This window comes from Argentina silus (assembly GCF_951799395.1).
Source record: "Argentina silus genome assembly, chromosome: 3".
Classification (NCBI taxonomy): domain Eukaryota; kingdom Metazoa; phylum Chordata; class Actinopteri; order Argentiniformes; family Argentinidae; genus Argentina; species Argentina silus.
Window position 1 is genome coordinate 6,259,971 of NC_139657.1, and position 10,625 is coordinate 6,270,595.

The 10,625-nt window shown below is 41.4% G+C and overlaps 1 protein-coding gene across 1 annotated transcript in view; it reads right to left on the reverse strand.

Annotated features, from left to right (window-relative positions):
* scn4ba (sodium channel, voltage-gated, type IV, beta a) overlaps positions 1 to 8,889 on the reverse strand; it is a 21,194-nt gene extending 12,305 nt beyond the window's left edge. Inside the window, exon 1 of the mRNA XM_083666647.1 lies at positions 8,716 to 8,889. Within this exon, the coding sequence (XP_083522773.1) occupies positions 8,716 to 8,809 (94 nt within the window). The 5' untranslated portion in view covers positions 8,810 to 8,889. The remainder of the gene's footprint in view (positions 1 to 8,715) is intronic.
* Positions 8,890 to 10,625: the final 1,736 nt, after the last annotated feature.

Below are 10,625 nucleotides of genomic sequence, written 5' to 3' on the forward strand. Positions count from 1 at the left end.
AGCGTTTTCTGCCAATATCTGCCAAGTCTTTGTACAGGCCCTGATGACATGGTTTGCAAATCCACCCGTTCTTCATCACTTTTTGGCTTGTTACCTCTCTTGTTGGGAACAGCTAGGCTAGATAGGTACAGGGTGCAGTGTAGGCAGTACACTATCGCATTTCACACTCCACACCTGGGGAAGTGGCCAATTAAGGCCAGGACCTGGGGCAGAAGTAGCGATTGGTTAGACGTCAGTGTGCGCTAGGTAGGAGTCGGTGTTGAGACTGACTGCGTCTGTTTGCCAGATCCTCTGGGACACATTTTCTTGTCTTAAGTTGGACCTATTCTTTGGGATTCTTTGCATGTTATGTATTATCATTTGTCACCCTGTGAACAATCATCATCTGCTTCGGCTGACCAACTGCAGAGACTCATCAGAGCTTACCCCCAGATCCTGTTAAGTAGCCAATTGCCTCCCCAGGTCCCATCAAATCCAACATAGCCCCCGTAATCTTACGACTAAAGTCAAAACATGCATTTCGGCTAGTTTAACGAACTACCAGGCAAAAAGCAAGTGTAGCATTAACAGGTGGCTGGCTAGTGGGTTTCACACTCTTCATCTGATTCCTTCTCAATTTCCCCTAAATCTAAATAAATGTAAAAAGAAATATATATTTAAAATGAAAGAGAGTGGAATTTAGGGTTGACTTACACTCTGAAAGCTCATTCCTTTGGGGTTAACTGTGATCAACTATGCTGAATCATCCGAAAGTGGAGGCTGAGCGATGATGGCTCTGGATCCGATTAGAGATTATGGAAGTTCCAACAGATAGACTATTCCAATACTGATCTCGTTATCAGAACATTTATGCTACTTGATCTCATCAGAAACAATAGTTTTAGCCTCTCGGAATGGAGTTTGTGTATGTTTTTGTGAAACGTCAATAATTTAAAACGTCAATAATTTTCGTTTTAGGCATTAAAGGGATGTTTCACTCTTTTGAAACATATTCGTTTTTAGATATATCTTGCATGTTGTCGATCGATTCAAATGGTTTTGAGGTGCGTATCTCTGCTATATTTGTATATACACTCACCGAGTATACAGTACAATCCACATAGTTCAACAATACACACACTACTGACTTAATGTGTAAATGTGTACAACACACGTGGGTGGTAGAAAACAAGGTGAGTAAATGGTGGACACTGGAGGAAACTAGGATTGAGGGTTGTTGTTGTCAGTGGTCTTAGAGTCACTCTGGGTATCTGCCTAATGTGGGTGAGAGTTGATGACATTTAGGTAGGATCAGTGTACTGGAACGGGTGTAGTCCAGCTCTGAGGAGTGTGTGATCTTGTATGGCTGGGGTGGTGTTGACATTCAGACAGGGCTTAGGGGTGCAGGTATTGGCAGCAGTACCAGACAGGCTTAGAGGAAGGATGGCTATGGAGACCATAGCAGCTGGTGCCTCTGGGGCACACAAAGTTGGAGGCAGAAATTGGAGGACGGGCTCATTGTAATGCATGAAATGGAATGAGGAATGGTATCAAACACACGTGTTTGGTGCCATGCATTACAATAAGCCCGTCCTGCGATTTCTACCTCCACCAGCCTCCACTGCTCTGGCCCTATAATAGTGGCTCCCTACTAATCTGTGGATCAACTGGACGCCACCAGCTCATACCAGGACAGTGTGCCTCCCTGTAGAAAACACGGACACATGTGATTGGTAATCAGATACATGTGTCTGTGAAGAGATATTAACACGTAAACATCAGTCTGAACACACGCACGCACGTACACACACACACACACGCACACAAACACACACACACACACACACACACACACACTCACACACACACACACACACACACACACACACACACACACTCACACACATGCATATGCATACACACACACACACACATACTTTGGAGTTACCCCACCTACTTCTTCTCCGCGTATAAAAGTTTGAAACAGTTACTTCAAACAAGCAAAAACAAGCATTATAAATAAATCATCTTCCTTCCTTCCCCTCTGGCCATAGCGGCTTTTCTATTTCTGCTGAGACAGGTCTAAAACATTCAGTTCTGTCTGGTTACTTACAATACTCCATTGTTTCTTATTGTTCTGCTGAGTATGACCCTATACATCAGTACAATAAGGTTTATTCATGATGTATACAGATTTATTTATGATGTAGACCAATACATCATATGAGGTATGATGCGTATCTCATAGCTTCTCAGACAACACGTGTGTGTTGGCACTATGTAGGCGAGTATCCCGTTAGTATAGCATCAGCAAAATACAACATATTGACAGAAGGCTGACATAAACGTTTTGTGCACATGGATTGGATTTACGTCGTAAGCATTTAAACTACGAGACATTTCTGATACGCATAAATGTAGCATGGGGATCTTTTTCTCGGAGGGCCTCCGTCGGTAATACATTAGGAAAAATGCATCGCCAGCCGCCTATTTGCCGCCCACTCGGCACATCCCCATAAGATCCCCACGCTATCTATGTGACGTAAGTGCATCACATTTCTCGTAGTTTAGATCTTGATAGATCAAAATATATATATATACATAAAATATATATATATAAAACTTTAAGAAGGAAAATGACTTAATTGAAACGATAAATTAATTGAATAAGTTGATTTTGACATTGATATGGTGGATCCGCCAATGGAAATTATAATTCTGGTTAAGTATAGGCAAAATGAGTTGGAGAGGTTATATGCAAAAAAGGTTAATGATATTATTTATAGATCAAGGGCGGTTTGGAAGGAAAAATGGGAAAAGTGTGCTAGCTTTTTTCTTAGACTAAACCAAAGAAATACTCACATCTCCTGGCTCAATTATATCGGCATCTCAGCAGATTTTACAAGATGAAGTACGATATTTCAGTAGAATATTTTCTTTTGAGGAGTATCCAATCTCATTATCTGAAATTAATTGTCAAGCCTACTTTTCCTGAGGGGTTGATATCTGAGGATATCTATTGACTAATTTCAGACAGGCAAATCCCTCGCTTTCGAGTACTTTTTACAGAATTAAAAGAACCGTTGCTATCCTGTTTCAATTTTGCATTTGGGCAGGGGCAATTATCAGCAACTCAGAAAAGAAGGTTTGATTACATTACTATTGAAACAGCAGGCAAATGGCCAATATAAAGACCTTATACACCTGCCAGCTGCAATTCACAACTATTTTTTTCATTGTATGGCCATATTTCTATTACAGCATATTGGATGACTGCATTCATACTCCATTCACCCAGCGTAATGTAACATGGATAGTTTTAGGCTATAGCATACAGTTTTTAGCATACCGTTTTTTCATACCGTATTTTAGCCAAATGTGTGCCACTGAGAATGACAAAGGTGGCAAGTAAGATCATATAAAACATCCTATCAGGGTTCATTGAGGGTCTCTATATTGAGGACAATATTAGTTTCCTTCTTGAAACTATGGAATATTATGAAAATGAAGAATGGCCGGGTTTAGCCTCCATTGCTGATTTTAAGAAGGCATTTTGATAAGATAGATGGGATTTCATTCATTAAGTGTCTTCAGTGTTTTAACTTTGGGATGTCCTTTATTCAGTGCTTTGAGGTGTTATATCAGAGGCCTATGAGGAAAATAGTGATCGACAGGATTTACGAGAGAATCTTTAACATTTACATGGGGTGCAGCAAGGTTGCCACTATGTCCTTATTTATCCATTATAACTGTGCATTCCGAGTAAGGAACAACTCCAATATATACTGGGTTTAAATATCAATGTTCTTGAAACCAAGAGATCCTCATATGCAGATGACACAACGTGTACAACACAGCCTAACCAATCACCGCTACACTAATTGGACACTTGGATGATTTTTCCAAATGTTCTGGACTGAAACCAAACTATGCTAAGTGCACTCTTTTGTGAATAGCTTAATTAGGAAATTCCAACTACCAGGGCAGTGTTAGGGATAAGCATTGTCTATTGTCTATGGCAGAGTGTCATTGATGAATGAGAGACTCAACTCCTATCTCCTGAAAGGGTCTTTTTTAAACACTATGACATATTTTTCTGTTTCTTTGCAATGGTAAACCAGATAAAATCAAACAGAAGTATATGTATAACTATTATGATAATGGGGGGCTGGATCTTATTAACATTAGCTTTGAATCAATCCTTGAAATCGTAATGGATTCAAAAAGTACATACAAATGTCAACTGGACCTCTTGTAAATTATTAGAAAAAATCCAACCCATTTCTAAAACAAATGTATTTCTGGTTCTACAATTGAAACAGATACAGTTCTCCCAGACATACTGAAGGATCTCTCTCCATTTTCCAAAGAAACACATAAAACATGGTTGCATTTCCAATACTATCCTCCAAAAAAAAAAAAAAAGATTGGTTGAATTCAAATATGTTAGTCAACCCTTTTTTGGTTTGGTTTCTTTGACAGGAGCATATTATTCATAAACAGCATTGTTGACAATGAAGGGAATTCATCTTTTTAATTTTGAAATCTTTTGTGACATGTATGGGAACATCTGTATGCAGCATACACATTATCAGTTAATGACAGCAATCAGACTGGAAGAATAAATTAAGGAATGGAATGGAAAATAAACTGACAGTTTGAAGAACGCACATGAAATCTCATAAATAGTTAAGTAAAATTTAAATTAATAGAGAAGTATATAATTTTGTTTTGGAAAGTCACCATCTAGTGGCCATTCCTTATAAATTCCATATACTGTATCCTGGGAAGAAAAAATGTACATCCCCCGTCCAATGGAAACAACAATGGACTCAACAACTTGAATATTTCAGTTGAAGATTTTATATAACACCATTGTCCACCCAGAAGATGCTGAACATATGGGGGGATTGAGAATTCCAATTGGTGTCTGTTTTGTGAGGAGGAAGTGGAGGATTTATTGCATTTGTTTTGGCGGCTAGATTCTGGAACAAACAAGTAGCTGCAACCCCTGTTTCCCCTCAACATTTCATCACTGATAGTTCTGCTGGGGAATCTGAGGCCCAATTATAACACTATAAATAACGTTATCATTTTGTTGGGAAAGGTTTTTTTATTTTAATACAAAAAACTATATATTGTTTTCAACAACAGTTGAACATTATTATGTATTGAAGAACTTAAAGCAGTTCTCATTAGCCAATAGTAGACACGTTCACAAAAGATAACATTTTAAAACGATCTCTGAGTCAATATATCTTGCTTTGAATGCCCTGATCAGTCCTGATGTTCCAAATTGGCCATTTAAGTAAATTCCTAAAACTCCAAAGATTCCCCTCTCCCTCCCATGAAAGGTCCTTCTGTTAAACAGGAGGACCTTGCATGGGACTGTAGTGTGTCTTGCTCTTTGGGAATCACTGGCACAGTAGAGCATGGTCAGGGTGCAAAAACTCTCATCTCATAACACGGTATGAGAGCTTTTTTGGAAGTAAACACAGAGCTTGCGTTTCTATAGCTATGATGCAGCTGCATGTGAAATGATGATGGTTTGAAACAGTTAGGGTTAGGGTTAGGGTTAGGGTTAGGGTAAGGTAGCCCTAACACTATCTGATGGAATAGTAATATAATACAATAGTTAAAGCTGATCTATCAGAAAAAAAAAACTTTTGGTTTCCATGTAGAACCATTTCCACAGAAGTTTATTCTACATGGAACCCATGAGGTGCCGAAGAACCCTTTTGGAACCCTTTTTTCTTAGAGTGTACTGTATGTGGCATATTGGCAGGAAAATGTTCCAATAACATTTAAGCAACTCCCTGGGGTTATGATGAATGTTTTGGGGCGCAGTTATATGTCATAGGCCCCGCTGTTCGATATGTCACCCCCATCCATTTTGTTGAAGTTAATACCCATACGCTCTACACCAGGGGGTTTATCTATGAACATAGGCATTAACCCCTCACCCCCCCAGTTGTGAAAAAATACATGGCCTAGTTTTATAGCCTCTACTTCACCTTGACAATCAGCCAAGGAGAGCTGGCACATAAACGAGACAAAACTGGCCATGGAAACACACATATGTGCACACATGCACCTATTTCAATTGTATAGAATGTCACATCTTGTCTGTTTCAAGGAAATAAGCAAATATAAACCCTGTTGCTGAGGATTGTTGAATAGAATGTTATGCATGTTTATTCGATTCAAGACTAATTCTCAGACTTGTGTCTAGTCTTTTGAATTTATGAAGATCTTGGTAGATCTTACTGTCTTAACGTCAAAGCCAAACATGCCCTCATCTAAACAGAGGGATACGTCTTAGAATATTACTCTGATATTCATCCCTCTATGTTACAATGAAATGCAATCAAAATGATATGAGATGCTTAATGAATGCATACTGTAGGACATATTTGGTCCAAAGTAATATTGTATTACATTGAGTTGTACTATCTGGTCGAGATAGTTGATATGCCATGCAATACAATATGGAACAATCCGGAACTCTACTATAAAGCATACCCTCTAAGCAAGATATAACATAATATAAAACTCCCACTCAGGTGATGGTGTGGCAACATGGCATTGAATTTCACACAAAATCTCAACATAAAGTGGTAACACTTTCTATGAGGCACACACAGATAATGCATTAATAACGCATTATAGGCAGGTAATATAATATTTTGTTCCAACTGGATGATGATAGCTTGCATTATGAGATAATATGAGACATTATAATGTTGTCATACAAGTCTTACAATGCACTATGATGCTTTAGGTCATAGTGTTACCCATACAGTAATGAGATTTGATTCAATATGCTGCAGTAGGATAAATACAACACAATTACATAAAACACGTTTTGAATTATACTTAATTCAGTACAAAATACAACATTCTATATTCAACAGAAAGCATTGTCTGTGTTGTATGGGTTAACTAGAAGACAAGGTAGCTCAAGCTATGACGTTGTGCATGGTTACTGGCCAATTTTGAGGTGTGATGCATGTGAGTCATCTTAGATTTTATCTTTGATTTATTCTACTGTATTGTAAATTGCATGTCTTTAAATTGTATGTCTCATGTGAGGTGGAGAATATGCTAGCTAATTAATCAGTTTTGATGATACTAACATGGTTATCAGTCACACTCATTACATACAGTATGCTTGGGAGATATTAGCCTGATTATAGGCTACACGGGATCCTAATAAACAATGAAACAAACAAACAAACAAACAAATCATAATATATATAAGATCAACTTAACATACTACTTTATGCATGTCTGGCCATACAGTGACACGCATATTGGAAGTGGATGAACAAAACAGGAGGCAATGCTGTGGTGGTCACAAAGAGCACTGAAGCCCCGGGCCGTCTAACCACCATTACTAACCAAAGTACCCGGAGACCTCAATTTGTTGACGTTAGCGTAACAGCGTAGTCATTGAATTAGATCAATACCATGCAACAAATAATGCACTGGTTGTGTTTATTAGTCTGGACTTAAAGGAGCAGGGCATAAGTTTGTTGGAAATCTGCCACCGCAGCGAAACTCTGTTTGAATTTCCAAACAACAACATCCTCCCTTTTAATAATAATTATATAACCCCCCCGAATGGACTTGCAGTGTTGGGCATCAGCTGTTTTGTGTCATGAAAGCTTGAATGTTACATACAGTACTAGACCTTTAAGAATGATTAGAATACCAGATTTTGTATTTTAACCTGCTCACCATCAGAACGTTGGCAGAACTGGACGGTATCCTGAAGAAGTCCTATTGTACTGTGACACTGTCACTCATTGTGTAAACACCTCACACTTGATGACTTCAGCCATTCTACATAATAGAGCCGTGTTCCTGATTAAATGACGAGTGTAAATGTACCATGAAGGAATGAAATTAATATTTGCCTCACTGGTCTCTCTAATGAGAAGTGTTGGAATGCCTATAGACCACACTGTGCTCCGCATGTCAATCATAAACATCCATCCCATTGTTATTATGCATATTTTCTATTTCATGTTTCTCCAGATCTTCTTTAACAAAGAGGAATTTTGAGTGGGACCTCCATGATATACTGTATATCAAAGTGAATATTGCACCATTTATATATATATATATATATAAAACAAGTTATTGTTGAAATATTGTTGAAATTAATTGTGGTCCAGGCATGACACAGGATGTAAACATTGGGGCTGTAATCACAAAGACAACATCTCTACCAGTAAAATACCAGGGATGTCCGTCGGTAGTGGGCATACAGTATTAATCCACTACAGTATTTCAACACCACGGTTACCGAAACCCTGCTCTTGACTCAGCATCTTGGCATTGCTAACTCAAATCGATTCGCCTCCACTCTCTGTGACAAGCCAGACGTGAAACGTAAGGCAGCAACACTGCCGGCCTCAGCACTCCTCAGCCAAAACGCATGCCTCAGAACCTCCTGATATAGATAGACACGAGGCCTGGAACCGAATAAAGCTCCCTTTAAAGCAACAAGTAAATACGCGCGCAACCCTGTGGTGCCAGTATCCGACCGCGCGCATTTCTGCAAGCTCTGCACAACCTGCTGCAATTTGGCTGTCGCCCCAGCACGGACAGGGTAGACGGAGGGGGAGAGAGAGAGAGAGAGAGAGAGAGAGAGAGAGAGAGAGAGAGAGGATCAAGGAGAGTAGAGGAGAGGATAAATGCCAGTATAAAGTGCAGGCTTCTTAGACTCACCGAGCAGGAGTGTGACAAACAGACTGGCATAGACGGTGTCTCCGGAACGAAAGCACCTGGAGAAGGAGCGCCGGCCGCTTCCTGAAGACTCCATATCAGACTTGTTGGGGTCCGTCTTGTGTGTGCTGAGATATGTCCGTCCGTCTATCTGGCTCTGGATACACACACTCTATGTGTCAGTGTGTGCGTGTGTGTGTTGGCTGGAGCCGGCAGCAGAGCGGGTGGGATGGAGGGGAGGGGAGGGGAGGGGTATAGGGCGAGGTGGGACGCAGAGCGAATGAAGAACTAAAAAAAAAAAAGGAAGAAAGCAAGGAGGACTGACTTGTCAGTCTGCAAAGTCCTGCGGTGAGTGCCTCCCTCTTTTCTCCTGTCCTTTTTTTTTGCGGTCCCTAGTCCCAGAGAAGAAGGGAGCAAGGGACAGAGAGAAATAAAAACAGAGAGGGGGAACGACGCCTCTGGGACTCGTAGTTCTGTCTGCCCTCCTGGATGTGCCAGAAGAGGGAAAGACAGACAGACAGAAAGACAGACAGACAGACAGACAGAACGAAAGAAACAGACAGACAAAAAGGAGAAGGCTGCAGCACCTGGTCCAGGCTCTCTCTTCTCTCTCTCTCTCTCTCTCTCTCTCACTCTCTCTCTCTCTCTATCTTTCTCTCTCTGCTTCAATCACTCTCTCTCACTCGCAGACGCACTGATTACCCGGTGAAATCCCCCAGCCTGACATGGAGAAGCAGAAAACTAATTCAGAGAGAGGCAGGGACCAGCGTCTTGCAGCAGCAGCAGCAGCAGCAGCGGCGGCGGCAGCGTGGTGGAACTCTGGATGCAGCAAGGGGGAGGGAGGCTGTCGGCGTAGCCCCAGAAGGAGAGCCGTATGTGGGGGAGGGAGTATGCAGGGGGAGAGCAGAGCCTGGAGCTCAAGCAGGCAGGCAGGCAGGCAGGCAATAATGTGTATCTCCCCAGCCGGCTCAGGGAGGAATGAACAAGCGGGGGAGAGCCACTGCAGAGGCACGGAGGACAGAGCGAGGGAGAGAGAGAGAGGGGAACAGGGGAGGGGGCGGGAGAGGAAAGGAAGGAGGGGGCCGTCAGCTTGATCGCATCTGGGGGCTATCACTACCCACACACACACTCTCGGTGGTAGGGCTGATTACCAGAGGGGTCCTGACAGCCCCCAGTGTCTGACGTTGGGATGGACTCACAGGGTACTGATACCTCCCCAAACCCCCCCCCCCCCCCCCCCCCTTATTTTCTCACATACTTTATTTTTGTTTACGTTCTATGCAGTTGGATTACAAAAACACATGCAGTCTTTTTTTCTTTATTTGATATTTGAAGCGATTCCTCCTCCTGCAATGCAGGTTGAAGCCTGTGGTGAAGTCAGTGAGGTCACACTGACAAGATCAGACGCCTACAGAAGATATCAGATATGCAGGCATGCACAGTAGTAACACAGAGTTATTGATATAGGCTTTGGAGATGAATACATGTGTATTTATAACACAGCGCGCTACAATATCTCTGACAGAATCCCATTAAAAAATGCAGTCAACAGCAAAAACTCTACTGATATTAGATTAGACATGTTATTGATATCAAGGAACCTTCCAAATGAGTTATAGTTAATAACTACTATAAACCTACAGTATAATAGCACAATATAGGCTATTGTGACCACAATCCTGTCTATTGATGCATGTGTGCCTGTACAGTATTTACAGGACATGTTTTTCTGAACATGAAGGTCCCTCAGCCTGTGCCCCCCCCCATTCCCCCCACCCTTTCCCATCTCTCTCTCACCCCCTCCCTCCTCCTCGAACTGTCCCCGACCCATGATTGAGTACCCTGAGAGCCTGCCCTCTCCCATCCCCTCCTGTCACCCCTGAGTGGGAGTAGGTGTCAGGTGGTCCATTCCC